The sequence below is a fragment of the Mustela nigripes genome, chromosome 14 (genome assembly GCF_022355385.1).
Source record: "Mustela nigripes isolate SB6536 chromosome 14, MUSNIG.SB6536, whole genome shotgun sequence".
Taxonomy (NCBI): domain Eukaryota; kingdom Metazoa; phylum Chordata; class Mammalia; order Carnivora; family Mustelidae; genus Mustela; species Mustela nigripes.
In genome coordinates, this window is record NC_081570.1 from 72,576,318 (window position 1) to 72,597,907 (window position 21,590).

Sequence of the window (21,590 nt, forward strand, 5' to 3'; positions counted from 1 at the left end):
ATTTAATACAGCTAGAATTACAAAGCTATGAGGAAAGGCAGAATTTCTTAAGAGATCAGGACAATTTTTAAGTATGTGGGGGAAAAATTAATAGACCCTTCTCCAATTGGATAGAGTCAACATATAGTGAGAGAGTAGGAAAAGCTAGATGAATATTAACTCTTTTGTGGTGAAGGTCTTTCTATGCATTCAAGAGTTAGAAAAATTCATAACTAAAAGAATAACAAATTTGGCAACCTAAGAATTAAAATGGTTACTGTATACAAATCAAACATAAACTAAATAAAAAGGTAAAAACAGAACAAAGTATTTCGAAAAATTAAGAAATCAGGCTTTTAAAAGCTTAGTATTATAACTAAAAATGAACTTTCGAAAACCATAAGGAAAACAGTAACATTCTCATAGCATTCTCATAACATTCCATTTTTCTCATAGAAAAATGGATACTGGAAAAGAAAAAATAATTCACAAAAGAAGAAATAAAAATGGCTGATAAACATACAATAAATATTTAGACTTACTAGCACAAATTTGACAAAGATGAGAATTGTTTATTATTACTCTCAGTGGGATGAGCAGTCCCACAGAGAGCTGTAAGAGGCATGAATCGGTGCAGCTTTCCTATAAAGCAATTTGTTGACACATAAAATCTGTGAATTTTTTCTTATTTTTTGATTCTGTAATTCCGTGTTTCAAAATCCATTTTAATGGGCACCTGGGTAGCTCAGTCAGTTAGGCATCTGCCTTCAGGTCAGGTTATGATCCCAGGGTCCTGAGATAAAATCATGAGTCAGGCTCTCTGCTGAACAAGTAGCCTGCTTCTCCCTCTTCCTCTGCCTGCTGCTCCCCCCTGCTTGTGCTCTCTCTCTCTATTTCTGTCAAATAAATAAATAAATAAATAAATTTCTTTTTAAAAAATCTATTTTAAGGGAAATCATAGAATGGGTTGTATCAACAGATTTTAAAATGTTCAAACTTCTACTCCAGGAATCAATCCTGCAGCAAACTTGGAAACAGTGTCAAAACTTTATGTGAATTTTTATTTATTCATTGAAGTTTTACTTTTAGTACTGACAAATTGGGGGAAGCATATTAAGTAAATTAAGACTAGATTCGTATTATAGTATCAAAACATATAGCTATTAAAATCACATTTTAAAAGAATACTATGAATTATAATGATATATTAAAATCTTAAATATACTAATATACCAAGTTTTTTAAAGCAGGAAGCAAAGTTATATGTACAATGTTATGCTGATTTATAGAGAAGAAAATACTTCAACATGTTAACAGTAGCTTATTTCTTATGGTGGGACATGATTTTTTCTTTTCTTCTTAATATTCTTGCTATTTTACCAACTTCCTTTAGTGTTCATATACTCAAAAAATAAAATATTGGGTAAAGACAATCCATTTATAATAGCCGCAAACTCATAAGCATATAAGGAAAAATCTAAAATACCTATGAACATACAAGAACTATGTAAAAATTGCATGACATAAACTAACTAGAAAAGAAAACCAGGAAATGTTCACAAGCTTTCAAGGGAAACAAAAGAGAGCTTCTGATTTATGACCTAAAAAAGAGGGTTCTAGATGAGGACGTGGCTAAGGATGTGGATCCTCATTACCTGATGGTGATCATAAGCCAGATTTAGCTTTTCTGCTGCAGAGAAACAAATTCTGATACTGTTTGGGGAACCCTTCACCGTCTGGCAAACAAAAATGACCACTGATGCGAATTTCATAATTTTGCTATTTAAGGTGATGTATTTGTTCACTGAATTATAAGAGGAAGTGGTAGACATCAGAACAACCTGACCACAGAGTCTAACCCTCTGAAATGATTATAGCACCTAAACTTCTAACTTTAATATGTTTTCAGATGTTCGGCAAGGATTGCTGGTAAATATCAAGCTGAACACTGTCAGGGAGGCAGCTGTGCCTGGAAACCATGTAAAATCGACCAAGCAACAGGGCTGTACAAAGAAGGGTGTGAGTTCATACCTAATAAATTCCAGACTGAGAAGGCTTCCATAATGTTTTCTCCAAGTATTAATTCTGTAAGTACCCTGTTCTTTTGCTTTCTTGGCACTTACGAATTTAGAGAGGTTCTTATTCCTGATTGCTGCAAGGAAGGATCTTACTTTAAGAAATCACCAGTGAGCAGCTGATTCTCTGTGGGACAAGCTGGAAGTACAAAATCAGGGATAAAGTCATATCTTCCTCCTCTCCTTTCCTTAGGTCAATTCCTGCGGCTCCATTATCTCCCTCCCAGAAGCTTGGAGTTTTTTTGTTTTGTTTTGTTTTGTTTTAAGATTTTATTTATTTATTTGACAGAGAAATAGCACAAGTAAGTAGAGCACCAGGCAGAGGGAAAGAGAGAAGCAGGCTCTCTGCTGAGCAGGGAGCCCGAGGTGGAACTGGATCCCAGGATCCTGGAATGATGACCTGAGCTGAAGGCAACAGCTTAACCGACTGAGCCACCCAGGTGCCCCAAAAGCTTGGAGTTTCAGTGCTTAGAATTACTTCAAATATCCTTAAAGGCAGACAAGCACAAAAATTATTAGTTAAATAAGAAATTTACCCAAAAGGATCAGACACTTCTTTTTATTTCTTAATAAGGACACGATTAATAGCCTTAAATCTGACTTGCAGAGATCTTTTCAGCCTGCATATTTGCTTTTGGTTGTTAACTGTAATTTTTTATCTTTTTAAGAGCATTGGTGAAGGCATTTGTAAGGAGTTGGTCATAGATTTAATAGGCTTAAGTAGTTTTAAAATACTTCCTAATTTTTTTTTAATGATAAACAGGTGATAAAATAAACTTGACAAATTATCCTTATTAGTGCTAAATAAACATTTTGGCAAATCTGAACAAACTAAACCTAAATGTATCAGTTACCACTGACTAAAGTCAGTGGAGAGACTTTGTGGGGAGTCCCTTATCTTTCAGCCTCGTATATAAAATTGTTTTCCTTTTGAAATAGAGGATGAAGTAACTTATCAGAGTTACTGGTGGTCTGTTTTAAAAATGTGATTTACCATGCTTCAAAAGGCCCATCCTTTGGTCTGGCTTTGCAATCCATTTCTAGACTTACTCAGAAATTTGTAAGAGGGGGTGCCTGTGTGGCCCAGTCGATTGTGTGCCTTCAGCTCAGGTCATGATCCCAGGATCCTAGGGTTGAATCCTGTGTTGGGCTCCTTGCTCAGTGGGGAGCTTGCTTCTCCCTCTGCCTGCCCTTCCCTGGCTTGTGCTTGCTCTCTCTCTCTCTCTGACAAGTAAATAAATAAATAATCTTTTTAAAAAAAGTATAATATAGAAAAATAAAAAGAAAGAAACTTTCAAAAGGGGGCCCAGATTTTGTGGCTTTGTGTTTTAAATTAACCACAAAGTTAAATTTGTTGTACAATCAGGTTTGGGAACCTCTTCCTATAGTTTACATATGTTTTTCTGATCCCCTGCTAAAATAGAGCCTTATGATATTATGGAAACACAACCAAAATGACCTGGGAAATGCCAATGAGGAGGAAAATAAGTGTTTTACAGATAATGATTACTTTCTAAGTTACTAGAATCTTGGATATTTAGGATTTTTAATTGGACGATAATACCATGAATAACAATCTGAGAGGAGGAATGAAATTACACATGCTTTGGGTACTGTGGCTCCTTTTTTAATCCCTCAAATACTAGAGATACATATCTTAAAGATAGGGGAGGAAACTGTCATTTATTGGCTGTGTTAGTATGGACCCTATTCCCTATGTTCTCATGTAATTCTTGCATAATAACTATTGCCCTTTTGTAGATTTAAAAAAAAAAAAAACCTGATATGTAGATTTTAGGTTACTCAAAAAACAACAAACTTATATTGAGCTTTTATTATGTCAGACACTAAGCCAAGTTTTGAGGAAGCAAAATTTAATGAGACAATTTTCTACTATAGATGGGTTTGTAGCCCAATAAGTGTACTAACAATGTTAAAGAGGTCTTACTGAAGTATCTCTAGGGTACTGTGAAGCCACAGGGCTGAGTGAAAATTCTTTGGGGGGGAGTAGGAAATAAGAAAACATTTTGAAAATGACCTTTTGGCTGAAACGTGAGGGTAAAGTTCACGATGCAGAAGACAGAGGAAGAGGAATTCCTTGACAAAGGGGGAAACCATGAGCAAGGGCGAGTTTGAGAACTTATGGATTACAGTAGGGGAAATTAGAGACTTGGAATGCTCAGCCAGAGTGAGGATGGAGAGTGAAGCAAAGTCTGAATCATGGAGATTGCTGCTTGCTATGCAAATAGTCCAGAAATAGTGTGTGAGAAATAAGGAGCTGCCAAAGGGTCTTGAGCACAGAAGTAAGAAAGAAGCTGTTTCTGGAAACTGTGGAGTGGGCCAGTCGGAGGGCAAACAAGATGGAAAAGTTAGATAGGAGACCAAAATAGTCCGAGGCAGGGACCATAAGGCTTTGAATGGAGATTCCAATGGAGAAGGAAAAAGATGATGAACTAGAGAAGCAGTGAAATAGATGGATCTTGGTTATTTTGTAGAAGGAGGAAGATAGGATTTCCTGATGGAGGTGACTGGGTGGACAGGAGGAGGAGCAGAGTTAAAGGAAAGGTGGTAAGTTCAAATGCGAACACATGAAGGTTGAGGAGCTGGTGGGACGTCTTAGTGGAAAGAGCTGGAATGCAGGGTGTTGGTCAGTGAGTGGGAAGAGGGAGTGGGAAGTAAAAGGATGGAGAGATAAGATGTTACCAGCAGAGAAATGTTAAGAAGTAGGTGGTTTGAAGACCGTGGTGATGCTTGAAATGGCAGTTTGAGAAGTAGGAAGGAAGCCAAGAGCAGATAAATAGATTGCTGAGTTGTACCAAGGGTCCAATAAGGTTGAAGATGTGGTATGAGACAGGAAGTCTGAATTATGACTGTGAATTTCCCCAGCAGTGCCCTGTAGTGATTGCGGGATTAAGCCAAGTTTATGGATTAGCCAGGCAGACTAGGAAGGAGGGCAAGGGATTTAAATATCCTCTCTACGGTTTATCTCTATAATTTTATCGACAATTTCAGGTGGTTGAATTCTGTACAGAAAAAAACCACAATAAAGAGGCCCCAAACCCACAAAACCAAAAATGCAATCTCCGAAGCACATGGGAAGTGATACGTGATTCTGAGGACTTTCAGAAAACCACTCCTATGACGACCCAGCCACCCGCACCCACATTCTCACTGCTGCAGATTGGACAAAGAATTGTGTGTTTAGTTCTCGATAAGTCTGGAAGCATGACGGTACGTTAACTGGTCTTGGTGTTCAGGGTGCTGCTCTCAATATTTGTGTATGATATGATCTGGACCACAGTTTGTAACAGGCTGGGAATAAACACAACCCTTAGGGTCAGAACAGTTACAGCAATAACATTATCATTAGAAACACCCACCTCAACTCTATTCAACAGGGATTCAACAGCAAGAGTCTCATTTGCCAAATAAAATTAGCTTTTAATTTGTGAGCAAGATCTGCTGAAGTATATAGCCTTGACATTTTTTAATGTTTCACTGACAGTATGTCCATCTATAGAACTCTTACTAAAGCAGTAATGATCTAACTACTGCCTAATCTAGCTTGATCTTTTAGGGCTATTTAAACAAAGGCCCTAAAATTCTACCCAGATGTTACTAATTATAAAGGAGAAATTTAATATGGAAATTTAATTTAATATCAAGGCCCCTGAATAGGCTTATTGTCATTTACTCGATGTTAGGGCAGTCATTTTCAAATTTCCTCTGCCCTGTTTTGTTATTAGTCTGCTCATCTAAACCCAACCTGACTGCTTTTCTTTTACTTTTCCATTTAGAATGGTGACCGCCTTAACCGACTGAATCAAGCCGGCAAACTTTTCCTTCTGCAAATAGTTGAGCAAGGCTCCTGGGCTGGGATGGTGACATTTGACAGTGCTGCCCATGTACAAAGTGAACTTGTACAGATAAACAGTGCTGCAGAAAGGGATGCCCTCACCAAAAGGTTACCGGCAGTGGCTGCAGGAGGAACATCCATCTGCTCCGGGCTTCGATCAGCATTTGCTGTAAGACGAGTTGCCCTGTCATTTGTCAATGTTTACAATTTCTGTTTCCTAAACTTAAGTCTGTTTTCAACAAAATTAAGTCAAATTTTCTCCAATATTTAAATTCTTTCATAATAGAGCACCACCTACCTACCTTTCTAAGGTCCCATACCAGGAACGCTCTTCCAGGTGTCCTGTATCTCAGCAACTTGGATCACTTGTCCTTCAGCGCTTCCACACCTTTGCCAGACTCCCCCCTTAGAATATTTTCCCCTTCCTCTTCTGTCCCTCAAATCACAGTCATTCTTCAAGAATCCATCGCAGACATGACCTACTTCTGGACATCTTTCCTGATTCTTTCAGTTGTACAGAATCACTCTTTCTAAATCCTGTGAACTTTAACAAAAAAGTTTCTTCTGACTTCTAGGCTCTCCTGTCTGATTTTCTTTTTCTTTCTTTTCTTTTTTTTTTTAAACATTGTTTTATTTTATTTTATTTTTTTAAGATTTTATTTATTTATTTGACAGAGATCACAAGTAGACAGAGAGGCAGGCAGAGAGAGAGGAAGAGAAGCAGGCTCCCTGTGGGACTCAATCCAAGGACCCTGAGATCATGACCTGAGCCGAAGGCAGCGGCTTAACCCACTGAGCCACCCTGGCGCCCCTTCTGTCTGATTTTCTAATCACGTGCTTCACTCAAGCAAAATTTCATTAGGGATAAGACTTACCTCTTGACCTCTGAGGCTGCTGCGCAGTATCTTTTATACAGAAGGGTCTCAATAATATTGAATTATTTGATAGCACCTGATACCTCTTTGCTCCAAACACATAATCTAATATTCCATAGTTATTTAGAAGATCTTTAGCCCCATGAAACAAAGAATAAGAGGCTGAAAGAAGCTGGCTGATTAAGGTCTCAAAATCCCTGTGACATCTTGGGCAGGTCAGCTGTCTGTCGAATAGGGGGAACAACCCGCCCCGGGGCTGTTCTAGATTCCCAAGCAGCAGCAGGAACATTTAGTTTCCAGCTCACACTATTGTATGTGGACAACAGACAACATTTCCTCAAATTCAGTCTGTCCCCGGGACCTTTTATTCCACCTTTAAGTTCAGTTCCCTAAAAGTGGTTTCCACTGTATGCACAGTCAGCAGCAGAACCCTTGTCCAGAGGCCTGTGGGCATCTGGATTCTCTCGCCTCTGCCACTCACCCAAGCTTTGATTAAAGAAGCAAATGAGGGAGGTGAATGGGCAGTGAAATCGCTGATATGTAATATTAAACTCCTGCTGTGCAAAATCTTAGGGGAGATGAGTAATGCCAGATGGCCTGGTGGTGAAGAGAGAACTTCTGGCTCTGCATTTTCCACTTAGATGGGTGAGAGAGAGTGTGAAGGATACAACTGGAATTTAGATGCTCCCCCTGCCCAATGGAGTCCAGATATGGGATGGGAGGAGCTTGCGTGTGATGAGGTAAAGAGCCTTGGGTCCTACAGTGTCCCAAGTTCCCCATTGGTTCCTGCAGCAGGGCCCTTGTCAGGTCTGTGTTGGGCTCCCCTGTCTGCTGAGGTGCCCATTGGACTTTGTTCTCTGGGCTTGATTCAGGCCCAGTCATCTTTGCTGACTCAGCCACACCCTGGATCCCACTATTGAAGCAGAGCCCTAAGCACCACTTTGTCCTCCATCCAGCTCCTAAGGAGACTGAACACCCCTCAGCCTGTCTGGTGAGATGACCTCTTCTCTTTCCGGCTGACTTCTGTCTTCTCTGTGGGATATGTGGGAACTTACACACATTTTCCACAGCACATAGCAGTGATAGAGAGTAGGACAAAGGAATCCAAATTAAGGCCTTTCTCTGGCCTCTCAGTTTGTTCAGATCAAGGCCACGGCCATGGTTGAGAGGATCCTGGGCTTTAGGCTCTATTATGTAGCAGCAGGCACAGTTCTGCTCTCTTCCCTTGTGTGGCAGCCCCTCAGAGTTCAAACAGTGCAGCAGAAGTACTCTCTGCTCTTAGCTTTTCTTTCAACCTACTGAAGGTGCTTTCCCTTTCTGCGTCTGGTCCAGGGAAGAGAGGTTATTCAGGCTTGATTGCTAGTTTTCCCTACTAGGTCTCTCCTTCTACTCTTTTTAGGGGAAAAGTGGACTCTTGCATTCCTCTTCTGAAATGAGTAACACTATTTTTTAAATCTAATTTTCCTTCTATCAACATCTTATCCAACACTGGTAAAAAAAAAAAAATCTGTGTTTTCTACACAATGTAAAAAACTATAATCCATGTTAATCAGGAATGGTTGAAACATTGATGTCATAAGATCATTAGGAGCTGGGGTTAATAGAATAAAATTATTTATTTTAATCAGAGGGAATATTAAAAATTTTAATAATTCCTGTGACCTGGGTACTTACCAGTCAGAACTAATGCCAACCATAAACAGCTGGTATAGTCAGATGGTGAATATCATGCAAGCTAACTCTACCCTGTGTCTAATATCTCCCATATATTATCCTATTCAGTGAGGGTGGTTTCTGAAAGCATCTGGGAACCTCCAGAAGCCTGTCAAGGAGAGATCATATGAAGGAAACTAAAAACCTCCTTTGCGGCTTCCCCAGTGCTATGAATCTCTATAACTACCCTGACATTTTTTTACAGAGCCCGCTTTGCAGTAGGGTAACCAAAAGAAAAGACTGTTGTCAGATTCCATTAGTGTTGCTGATTTAAAATTTTATCACTTCGAGAGAGAGCTATTTGACAATTCTCAGGCACTTTTGTTCAATCCCTCTGGAATTTCTCTTCTCATTCCCGCTAAATGCTGTTCTCCCAAATACCTTGGCCACACTGATAACTCATACACTGCATTATGTTCTTAGGTTATTAGGAAGAAATTCTCAACAGATGGATCTGAAATCGTGCTGCTGACCGATGGAGAGGATAACACTATAAGCTCGTGCTTCAACGAGGTGAAACAAAGTGGAGCTGTCATCCACACAGTCGCGCTGGGGCCCTCTGCTGCAAAAGAACTAGAGGAGCTGTCTAAAATGACAGGTGAAGGACGGTCTGCTGCTGCTGTGTCCCACTGAATTGCTGAGTTGTCTCTTCCACTGTACTGTGAGCTCCAGTGAACAAGGGAGAAGGGGAAGGGTGGGCTATATATAGAGAGGGGGAATCTTATTAACCAACTACCTGCCTTTTCCTCCAAATGACCATTAGAATTGACTCTCCCCATTTCTTTTAAGGCCTCAGTTCTAGGATTATGGCAGTCTGGAGGAAGATGGGATCAGCACAGCGCTCTAGTTAGGACTCAGGTCTCTTTTCCCAGACACTTTGTAAGTAAGGACTGCAAAGAACATAATATATTAGCCAGGAACCACTCTTTTCCAACTGGCAGCTGGCCTACAGACCCAGGGGGAACAGATGATAAGCCACTAATTATATAATGCCATGATACAAGTACTCTATTAACTATAGAAGGCACACTAGAATGGAAAGCCTTTGACCTTAATGCAGCCTCCCAGCGTGCTATCCAGGTCAGAATTTTTTAAGGAAAGGAGAAGGTCCAGAAAGGTGACCTCTAAATTGAGACTTTAATAAGGAGTAGCAGGGGAAAAGCAAAGAACCCACTGAGTGCACAGAAGGTCACTCTGACAATGTAGAAAACAATGCATTTTCTCCTTAAAATATTAATATATTGAGTTTCTAATCTCACACACAGATGGTTTAAAAAGATTCCATATGTGCCTGGCTTCCTTAGCAGAGTAAATAGGCACAGTATTTTTTTAACTTAGGGCCAGCATTATAGATATCAATTATTATGCCGAGTTGTCTCCTGAGGGAGCCGAAATGATGGACTGCTTATTCCTAATACCACATGTCTTAGGCTGGGTTTCCTAGCAGCAGAGCCTGAGACAAGGATTTGGGTGCATGTGATTTATAGAGGGAGAGCTCTCAGGAGAACAGGAGAAGGGCAGTAGGATAGGACAGGGGAAGGACACAAGCACAGAAGTGGACTTAGAGTCTAGCTGAAGCCTAACACTACAGAGAGCTCTCAATCTGGAATTGCATCACACATTTGGTACACTCTTGAGGCAAAGGGCTGACCTTTTATACCACTGTGTCCGTCAGTCATCAGCCGTGGACAATCAAGGCAAGATGGAGGTGAGGGAGCATGTTACTTCTCCAGCAAGCATAACCTCTTTTGGTAAGGCAATTTTCTGGAAAAAGGAACAGTTATATTCCATTAGCAGCTAACACTTAGAGCAGCAGGGGAAAGATTCTATTGCCTCAGTAAGGGTATCTGGGTGGGGCCCCAAGAGCATTACCAAAGTACCTAAACCCTTGGATGGCATTAATGGTTTAAAAGTGTTTTCACATCAACTGTCTTAGTTACCCGTGCTCTAAACAGCCCAAGACCTGGTGTATAATCTATTTTTTACTCTATATTATACTTTCTATAACTGTCCCTTACAGCTGTTATTTCTTGCTGTTGTTAACATATATATGTTTTATGATTTAGGAGAAAACCCAAAAGTCAAGCTTGTTAAGATTATGTCTAAAATAAGAATAAACCAATAGGCTTGGAATAAGGCTTAATGAATTCTCTTATATGAAGCATATGACCTTTAAAACATGAAATTTTATGTTACTAGTTTTGACCTATCAGAGATTCATGGCTGCTTTGCAGATAATTGACCTAGCTGGGCAACTGAGATGTTGCTGAAGCTATAGGATTAAAAATTTAGTATCGACTTCTGAATTAATCTGGATGCCTGGTTGATGGTGATTGATTAATATTTTTAAAACTGCAATAGAATATTTATGTCATGTATTCTGCTATCTTAACAGTAGCTAAAATGGTGCAAATACTTGCTTTCTAGAAAACAACTTCTGATAATATAAATGTGTTTTAGGAGGTTTACAGACATATGCTTCAGATCAGGCTCAGAACAATGGTCTCATTGATGCTTTTGGGGCCCTTTCATCTGGAAATGGAGCTGCCTCCCAGCGTGCTATCCAGGTCAGAATTTTTACTCTCTGGTTTTTCATGTTTCTAAATAATTATAACCAAAATGGAGAGTTTAATGGTTAAAATTTTTTTTAAAGATTTTTATCTTTCTATTTGATAGAGAGAGATCACAAGTAGGCAGAGAGGCAGGCAGAGAAAGAGGGGGAAGCAGGCTCCCCGCCGAGCAGAGAACCCAAGGCGGGGCTCGATCCCAGGACCCTGAGATCAGGACCTGAGCCGAAGGAAGAGGCTTAAACCACTGAGCCACCCAGGTGCCCCTAATGGTTAAAATTTTTAAGTGCTCCATTTGTCTAGTAGTAAGGTAAAACTAAAAATAGATGTTTTACCCTGATATTGGACATTATTCCTAAAATGTAACACTACTTTTTTAAAGCAAAGCAATTAGTGTTTACTTGTTTGGAAACAATATTGACTTCTCCACAGAAACCAGCAACATACAATATAATAGGTCCAAAAATTCTTTTTTTTAACATCTGTTAACAAGCACCCATAGCAGTATAATTGGCTCAAAATTTTCTTCACAGTAGATCAACTTAACACAAATTTTCTGGGACAAGTCAGTGTTCGTGGATTATGTGCTCTATTTTTCCATTACCTCAAATCTCTGATATTTGCCAGGATTTCCTTATGGGTGAAAAGTGTTTTGCTCTGTGAAAAGCCCATGATGTCTGTCAAGACACCTGGATTCTGGTCCTGGGCCTGCCATTAACTCTCGAACTGTAGGTTAAGAACTTCCCCTTTCTGGGCCTCAGTTTCTCAGCCAGATATGAACCAGAACCATGGGCCCATCTGGTTCTAAAATGTCAAGAAAACCAAATTTTCTTTCAAAAATTTTGGGACTATACATTAAGAAAAAAACAAATATATTTTAAATGTTCTTCTTGAGTTTCAAAAGCTACTCATATGAATTTTTAAGCTAGAGAGTAAATAATCAGAACTCACATCTATGTGAATTATTATTTTTATTGTGATAATTTTATTGTGAGAGTTTGGATGAAAGTAAAAAAACAATGTCATGTTAAAGCCAAAAATTGACAGATTTTGAAACAATAGGTTTTCTGATCTACCAGGGTAGCATTTATTCAATCAAAGAAGATAGCGATTATACTCATTTGTGTTATCCTAGCTCAGATTTAGAAAACTGAACTCAAGAGTCCAATCTGGAAATTGGAGGAATGTGTCTGAAAAAAGTGATTAAACTGATGAAGGACAAGTTCACGGTCAGGCAGTTTCTGCCTATTACTTTTGTATTTAAGAGGCCTAACAGTGAGAGAGAGAGAGAAATGAGCAGAACTCATTTCCCCACCTGCCTTAAGAATCAGATTTAGGAGCCCTTCCGTATATGAGTGTAAGAGCCCTTTACTTCTTCCACATCCAAGATCAAATCTACCTATGAAATCAGAAATCTGACTCTATGACCCAGCCTCCCTATCTTCTCTTAGATATCAGTTTAAGGACAGGAGATAATTATCTAGGAGACAGTCCTCAAGATCACATTCTCTGTAAAAGTCCTGTTAACCCTTCCCCACCTCAGTCTCTGTTCTAGCCACTTCTTCATTCTTCTCCAAACAACAAATCAGCCTTGGCCCTTGACTTATTTTCATTTATCTTCACAGGGGCTACTTGATCCAGCATTGGTTATTTGCAAAAAGTCCCAGTCAGGCCCCTAAAGAGTTAAGTTTATAGTCTAGTAAACAGGATGAGATATAAACACAAGTAGGTATAAAGGAAAACACTGGGAGAGTATCAAAGGAGTGACAGAAACAAGATTGTGTGAGAACTCACAGGAGGGAGAGAGAATTCTCAGTCAGTAAGTGAGATGGACTTTAGAGAAAATTTCAGAGAGAAAGTGCCATTTGAACCGAGTTTTGAAGGATTGGTAAGGCTTAGATAAATGGAGTTGAATGTATAGACTTCCAGGAAAAGCAGAGAGTATGATAAAGTCAGAGTCAGGGATTCATGAGTGTCATTTGGGAAGTGGTCTGGTTTGGGTGTAGGAATAAACATTGTGGAAGCTAAGGCTGGAGGAAAGGTAATTTAGAACTGGATAATGATTAAGACCTAAATACTAAACCAAGGACTCAGGCATCACAGAAGGCTTTTAATGGGGCAACTGGGAATTGGAGGCAGAATGGAAGAGACTGTGCGATGGGGGCTATATTCTCCAGAATGTAAAGAGCTGTTTTTCTTTCTTAACAGCTTGAGAGTAGAGGCTTAACCCTCCAGAACAATCAGTGGATGAATGGCACAGTGCTTGTGGACAGCACTGTGGGAAAGGACACGTTATTTCTCATCACTTGGACAACACAGCCTCCCCAAATCCTTCTCAGTGATCCTAGTGGAAAGAAACAAGATGGCTTGGTAGTGGACACAAGCACTAGAATGGCCTACCTCCAGATCCCAGGCACTGCAAAGGTATGGACTAGGGTTTTATCCTTCCCACAATTTGACAAGATAAATTGAAGTTTTTACAAAATAGCTTTTTCAATGTGGGTGGTTGCTAAAAGGAGAGTTAGTATTGAATGAAAGAGAGAACAAGGAAAATTCTCTATCCAGTTCTCTATCTCATTAGTATGACAGCAAATCAAGGGAAAGGAAATTGATGATATTTTCTACAGGTACTAAAGGGAGAAGTTTCAAATTACATAGAAGCCAAGATGCAAAATGGTCCTTGAAACTTCGGGATCATGAAAAATATCACCTCATGGACCCATTGATTTGATACTGCTTTTTAGAAACCAAGGAAATAAGGACACAGCTTTCTGACCTCATTTTCCCCAACTAGGATTTTCTTGACAGTAAGAACCATGTAGTTAACCCAAATGTACCAGAATTTCCGTTGGTTGACAAAATATCAGAGATCTTCTTAAATATGCTTTTGTAACATGCTTATACCAGATAAGCTCTCCTATAGGTAGCATTAAAGTCAGGTCTGTGTCACCTACAGTTATTAATTGGAAATATCTCCATTTGTTTTGGTCAGGTTGGTACTTGGAGTTACAGTCTGAAAGCAAGCTCACAAACCCTGACTCTGACTGTAACCTCCCGTGCTTCAAGTGCTACTCTGCCTCCAATTACAGTGACCTCTAAAATGAGCAAAGACCAAGGCAAATTTCCTAGCCCTATGGCCGTTTATGCAAAGATTCATCAAGGATCCTCGCCAATCCTCAGGGCTACTGTCACAGCTATAATAGAATCAGTGAATGGTAAAACAGTTAACCTTGAATTACTGGACAATGGAGCAGGTAACCATTCCAAAGATTGGAAAACACTTCTTTCTTTTCCAAAAAGCAATCAAGGAACAGAAGGAGGGCATGATCTGGTGCGGACAGTTAGAATCAGAGAGTCCGCCACTGGGGGTCTGGTTGGGAGAGTTCTCTGCTTCCCCACAATTCCTGTATTTTAAAATGTTGGACAGCATGAAGAAGGGCTTACCTTTAGCTTCTGCAAAGACCAAACACATTAGTGGCTCAAGTTTAATACACTTAGATACTCTAGGGAGTTGTCAGAGGATATTCCACACTCCCCAAAAGGGAAGGAGAAAAATTAATAGCTATTTTATGTCATAGTATCTTCATTTTTATCTTTACCACACTTTTGAGATATTATTAACCCTACATTACAGATGAAGAAATTGAGGCTTTCACATTTAGAAAGCGGCAGAGATAAATTCATGTGCAGTTATATGTGCCTGCTATATCTATGCAGACTCTGCATTAGTTTGCCCCCAAAATGAAAATCCTGCCCATTATTTTTTAAAGAAATCAGGGAGTGAGAGAAAGAGAATTCTACATTTCTTTATAGAAGCACATGACTGCTTACTATGATGCAAGTAACCTTATTAGAACAAATTCTATAAATGGATTTCCTACCCAAATCTACCCTGGTGAGAAGCCATAAGTTTTTTTTAAAAAAGATAATCATATAACTTTTTTCTTCATAGTAATGTGCAACAATTCAACTCAGTTCGACAGATACTTAATGAATAGTTACCTTGACCTATGTTGGATGTAGCAGACACATGGCATGACCTCTGATTTCAGAAAGAAAGACAACAATTCAGGAAGATAAAATATACACATATGAAGCTAAACACACACAGAGACATATACACGCATATGCATGTGCGCCTAAGAGAAAAAGTAGATTTCATCTTTAACGGAATCAAATCCTAAACTCTCTTGGAGATAGTGCAAGGTTATCTTTGCTTTGAACATTTTTAACCCACATATGAGTTGGAAATATACAAATGTGCATCCGCCTTTCAGATATTCATCAATTTCTTCATTTTCCTTTCAAGGTGCCGATGCTACTAAGGACGATGGTATCTATTCGAGGTATTTTACGGCTTATGATACAAATGGTAGATACAGTGTGAAAGTGAGGGCTCTGGGAGGAATAAATGCAGCTGGACAGAGGGTGAGACCTCAGCAGAATGGAGCCATGCACATGCCTGGCTGGATTGAGAATGGTAAGTAATCTGTAATCACACACCTGGCTTGAATAAAAAGGCTTGGGATCAGGAGAAAACCAATAAGCCTGTGGGGAGAATGGTGTGATTGGATATCAGGGTTTTTCAGGCTGAACACTATATTTTGGGCCAACACTACATTTGTGACATTTTGGGCCACATAATTCTTTGTTGTGGGGGCTGTCCTGTGCATTGTAGGATGTTTACTAGCATTCCTGTCCTCTACTCACTAGGTATCAGAGGCATCCCCCACAGTCATGGCAATCAAAAATGTCTCCAAACATCATCGACTGTCCTCTAGAGGCAAAGTAACCCTCAGATGAAAGCCAATAGATTGAAAGCAGCTTTCTACTGCCTGGGTTCACATTCTAGCCCTCTACCAAAGTATTTTAGATAATCTCTTTGTGCTTCACTTTCCTCAGTTATAAAATGGGAATAACAATGGTAACTACCTCGTAAGGTAGTTATGAGGAATGAACAAGGAAATACATCTAATGAGCTGTTGCTGGTAAATAAAAGTGTTAAATGTTTGCTATTATTTTTAATAAATTTTAAAACATTTTATAATAAAGCTCTTTCCACTGATAGTGGCATTTCTATAGAATAAGGGAATTTACAGCTTATTATATGCATCAGTATCACAAGCCCCACTGTCTCCTTTCTCTTGCTCAGACCTGGGAGAATAGTAGATGAACCTAGTATCAGCCAGTACACTGAGCCCACAAGTAAGCAGGTGGGGAAATTGTGCTCCAAGAAACACACAGTCCTATACAGTCTTGGTCATAAACACTTGCCCTGGATTAGAGCTGGAATTGGGACCAACACTAGTACTGATGGGTTCCAGGACTTGTTTTCCATCAATCTCTTTTTCTTAGCACCTGGTGTATTGTAGGAATAGCTCCTCCAAGAAGCTTCCCATTGTCCTATTTACTTGGAGTGTGCTCAGTAAAAGGAGGATTTTAGGACATGTGGTGTTTCATGCAAAGGTGAGCACAAGAAAAAGCAATGCTTTAAAGACATTGCTTCCAAAGCTATTTCACATATTTCGGCTTAGTTCATTTTCATTTGTTCTTCTTTCCAAGTTAGGGGGAAAAGGCAGGAGCTTTTTGGTTTAATGGCTATATCTAGCCTCATGCTCAGTGTTTTGCTCACATTAGAACATTACATTCTTCTAATTATGCCACTTTAAAGACTGAGAAACAGAGGCTAGAGAGGTTATTGGCCTGTGATAGGACTTGGCTTGGCATTGGAGAGCCATATTTTTTCCTCTATCCCTTGATGAATACCAAGAGAGATGCTCTCTATTGGTGAATTGAATACTAACTCTGAACCTGCTACAGTATCTGCTTTATCTTTGCCCAAGACCAGATGGATGGGTATGAAGATCAATCTGTCTTTACAGACAAAAATTTTAAGGGTTAAAGAAGTAGGTTTTAGGAAAGAGTAAATTCTGTGTAATGCCATGTTAGGGTATTACGGAATATTTTTATTGAAATGAGAATTGGAGAACCCTACTGATTGAGCAGGTCAGGGTATTCTTTGAGTTCCAGGATTATTTTTATACAACATTTCAGCAAGAATGTGAAGAATATTGAAATTGCTACAAGCACTAATTTCCTAGGCATTCAATGGAAACTCGGAAGTCTTCGAAAAGCATAAAATTTTAGAACCTCTAACATAAAAGTTTATGAGAAGCTGCCATCTAATAAGAATGATAAAACACAAACATAGATATAGAGGGGGAAAATGCATGGAAGAAATAATCAGGGCAATTCTTGATGGTCCAAATTATTAATTACCAAGTAAATAGGAAAAATAATAAAACCAACCACATTAACTAGGTGAAAGAGATTTCTTGAGGCAGTCTAAGAAGGCTTAAAATAGAGGTAGGATTTAAACTGATCTAGGAAGAGTAAAATCAGGATGGGCAAAAAGATGGGAAGAGAAACAACTCCACGACAAATGTCATGAAAATAAATTATGAGAATTGTTATTCCAGAAAATATCTGTAAGATAAAATAAACTGTGATTCTCTCTTTGCTTTTTTTCCTCTGATGCAACCTGATTTGGGATCTTACACCAAATTAATTTTGTGTGTGGAAGAAGGCAAAGGCGAGAGTAGGAAGAGGGCAATCCGACAACAAAACAAAGGGAAGTATAGTCATATAGTTGCTTGTAATATAATGTAATGTAATGTAGTGTAATGTAATGTGTTGCAGGTGAAATAAAATGGAATCCACCGAGACCTGAAATTAGTAAGAATGAACTTGACGGCAACCAAGTGTGTTTCAGCAGAACAACCTCAGGAGGTTCATTTGTGGCCTCTGGTGTCCCACAGGCTCCCATACCTGACCGCTTTCCACCTTGTCAAATCACTGATCTTAAGGCAAAAATCCAAGGGAACAAATTTATTAATTTGACTTGGACAGCTCCTGGGGGTGATTATGATCATGGAAGAGGTAAGCGGAATGTGGTGTGTGTAAAGTTTTTTCCGGCGAGATAAACACAACACCAGGCAAAGTGGGTGCAAGGCAAGATTTATTAAAAATGCTCTCCGGCGAAGTTTCAGGGCTCAGGAGAAGGGGAGCCAGGAAAGTTGCGCCGGGAGGAGGTGGGCACCCTCGGGCGAGGTTCCGCCACTCTGGAAAGCAGAGTGGCGGAAGTCGCCCCCAAGGCAGGGAGGAGGGGGCTTTTAAGGGGTCTCGGAGGAAGCTCAGGGGTCTTTTGGAAGTTTCCCTTATTTGGATATCCCGCCTGCTCATCGGGATCCCATTGGTCCACAGGAGCCCGGGGCGGGGGTCTCAGATTCCTGCTTGGGCCTTTGTTCTCCTGTCCGAGCTCAGGTCTTGTGGCGGGAACTTTCGCCATCTTTAGTAGCCCTTCCTGCCAGCCCAACAGTGTGAACCGTGTAAAGGAGTTTTCCAGCCAATAGGGGTGCAGAAGGAGGTGAGGCAGACAGACATGTTATGGTGCATGGGGAAGACAGGAAGCAAGAGGGATTGTGAATGTCCTATGAAATGAAAGGTTAGGATTTTTAAATAGGAGAGGTTTAGAACCTGGAAAGCTGGCCCACATTTATCTTTTAAGAGGTTTCAACCAGTAACAGGCAATCTTTAGATTTTTTTGAAATCTTACCAAACTGTCTTTTAATAAACCCCATTCTTAGCAATCACTCTGGAAAGGCTTGGGAATACAGCATAGATCTCTATGGAGCAGAACTGACCTTTGGGAGAAAACTCGGGTCCTACTAGATTTTTGTCTTGAGGTATAGTCTTCAGATGGCAGCATGGACATCATAGAAATGCTTGTTAGAAATGAACTCCAGTCCCCAATGAGACCTACAAAACCAGAATCTGTCTTTTAAGGTCCCTGGGTATTTTTTATGTACATGAAAATTTGAGAGGCACTGTACCCCAAACTTCTCTATAAATAATAAACAATAAGCAATAGTTTAAAGACTTCCTCTCTCAGCCAGATGCATATACAGAAATGCTGATCAAGACTTTAGCTCATGCCTGCCCAGTTTTAATTATTTATTTATTTATTTATCGAGAGAGCACGAGCATGCACGTGATGGGGAAGAGTGGAGACAGGTGAAGGAGTAAGGGCAGAGGGAGAGGGAGAATCTTAAGTAGGCTCCATGCCCAGCAGGAAGCTCTTCAGGGCTTAATCTCACCACCCTGAATCATAACCTGAGCCAAAATCAGGTAAAGATGCTTAACCAACTGAGCCACCCAGGCACCCCTTGATCCAGTTTTACATTTATCACTCTGTTGCGATACACAAACAAGGATGTAAAAAGAATACTAATGCTTATAAATATGGACCATCAACTACATTTATTCACTAGAACTTTATAGAATGGTAATATAGTTTCTTATAGACTTAAAACTTCTATAACACTTGAGAATTACAAGTCACGATTTTTTTTCTTTTTAGCTCTCAAATATATCATTAAAATAAGTGCAAGTATTCTTGATCTCAGAGACAATTTCACTGAATCACTTCAAGTGAACACATCTGATCTTATCCCGAAGGAGGCCAACTCTAAGGAAGTCTTCGTGTTTACACCGGAAAACATCCCTTTTGAAAATGGCACGGATCTCTTCATTGCAGTTCAGGCTGTTGATAAGTCTAATCTCAAGTCAGAAATCTCTAATATTGTGGGAGTGTCTTTGTTTATTCCTCCACTGACTCCTCCAGAGATACCTACTCCTCCTTGTCCTGATATCAATGTCAATAGCACCATTCCTGGCCTTCACATTTTAAAAATAATGTGGAAGTGGCTAGGGGAATTGCAGCTGTCAGTAGCCTTGGGCTGAGTTTCATGAGATGAATAAATCATCCACCCTTCTTTTGATTATAAAATTCTCCAAAATGTATTTTAAACTTTCCCGTAGAGGGTGATATAATAAAATCAAATGCTAAACAACTGGCTACATATGTATAAAGACTATCATTTAAATCCAGAAGTTTAATCACACAGGCATTTATTAATGATTTTTTAAAAAGATTTTGTTTATTTATTTGACAGACAGAGATCACAAGTAGGCAGAGAGACAGGAGGAAGTAGGCTCCCTGTGAGCAGAGACCACCCCCCCCCCCCATGTGGGGCTCAATCTCAGGACCCTGGGATCATGACCTGAGCCATCCAGGCACCCCTATTAATGATTTTTAAAGAAGAGGTGCTTGCATCAATAAATGAAAGTATGTTTAATTCATTTTAAGGAGCTTTGCCAATTAAAAAAGAACATGTAATTGCATGTGAAAGGTGCTAGGTCCAACTATCTAAATATAAAAGGCACAACTTGCTATTTGTATCAACATTACCAGGAAAATGGCTCTTCTCTAAATTTGCAAGGATTACCCATTTCAGGAAGAGATTGCATTGCAGAAAGAAACAGTAGGATGATGATGTCTCCTTAGGCATAGAAATGTATGTTATGTGCATGAAATTACAAGTCAGTGATGCTTAAAGCCACAGTGGTGGGAGATGAGGTAGGAAATGTAGGTTCAAGCCAGATGTGAAGTAGAAGTGACTAAGAAATAAATGTTTTTGTGTGTGTGTACTTTGTGCTAAATGCTCTACCAATGCCCCATATGCATTTTCTTATGGAGTACAATTCAGTTCATTCAACAAATGTTCCTCAGCTGCCCATGCTAGGTCCTGAGTAGAAAAAAAAAAAAAAAAAAGAGTAAGAGTTTGTTTTTTTTTCCTCTAGGTAATAAAGAACATCTGAGGATATCTGATTTTTTTTTTTTAATTAAGAGGCATATAATCAGAACTATGCTTCAAAAGAGGTACTTTGAGGACCATGTGAAGAACTGAATAAAGGTTGGAGATGTGTGACAGATTAAACGGGAAGGAGAAGAAATGGAAAAAAAGAGCCAAATAAACTTAGCAGTATGACAGTCCCCACAGAGACTGATCACAAACTGCAGGGCCTCCCAGAAGTATTACTGCAAAAGACAGTTCAGGTTCTCAGTTCATTAGCATAATGAGTTCAAGATGTGGGTGGCTCTCTGATTGAAAATAAACTATTTTCAATAGGAGATTTTTCTACATAGGCCCCAAATTTATTTCTATGTAGATCTTCCTTATTTCAAAATAGGATTTCAGGTACCTTAGAGATACATTCAATAAACACAATAAAAAATTAAGAAAAATTAAATAAGTATATACTAAAAATAAAAGGAAGGTTCAGTACATCCAGTGCCCAATATAATGTTCTGTACAATTGCTATATCCTAGTCGCACATTTTATTTTGAGCTTCCAAGTAGGCAGAACAAAGGAAATATATAGAGTAACAAAATTAACAGAGTCCACAGTGGAAAACACATCAGAGGCTCAGGAGGAGCCAGGTGAAGTTTTACCCATAGATTCTTAATAAATTAGGGAACTGTGATATTAAGGGCTGCAGCCTCAGTGGCATCTATATCATAATCACAATAGCAAGTTTAACAGAGTGCAGATCACAGCATTCTTCTCTGTAATCCCACATCACTGTGATGTTACAGTGGAGTAATGTCCCAGCATTATTTAG

At 39.4% G+C, this 21,590-nt stretch overlaps 1 protein-coding gene across 1 annotated transcript in view; it reads left to right on the forward strand.

The window, feature by feature from the left end:
- LOC132001982 (calcium-activated chloride channel regulator 1-like) overlaps positions 1 to 20,902 on the forward strand; it is a 31,750-nt gene extending 10,848 nt beyond the window's left edge. The window contains exons 5-14 of the mRNA XM_059377009.1: positions 1,889 to 2,066; positions 5,067 to 5,285; positions 5,852 to 6,079; positions 8,922 to 9,096; positions 10,959 to 11,065; positions 13,274 to 13,489; positions 14,058 to 14,319; positions 15,375 to 15,545; positions 17,765 to 18,004; positions 19,485 to 20,902. Coding sequence (XP_059232992.1) covers positions 1,889 to 2,066; positions 5,067 to 5,285; positions 5,852 to 6,079; positions 8,922 to 9,096; positions 10,959 to 11,065; positions 13,274 to 13,489; positions 14,058 to 14,319; positions 15,375 to 15,545; positions 17,765 to 18,004; positions 19,485 to 19,867 — 2,179 coding nt within the window. The 3' untranslated portion in view covers positions 19,868 to 20,902. The remainder of the gene's footprint in view (positions 1 to 1,888; positions 2,067 to 5,066; positions 5,286 to 5,851; positions 6,080 to 8,921; positions 9,097 to 10,958; positions 11,066 to 13,273; positions 13,490 to 14,057; positions 14,320 to 15,374; positions 15,546 to 17,764; positions 18,005 to 19,484) is intronic.
- Positions 20,903 to 21,590: the final 688 nt, after the last annotated feature.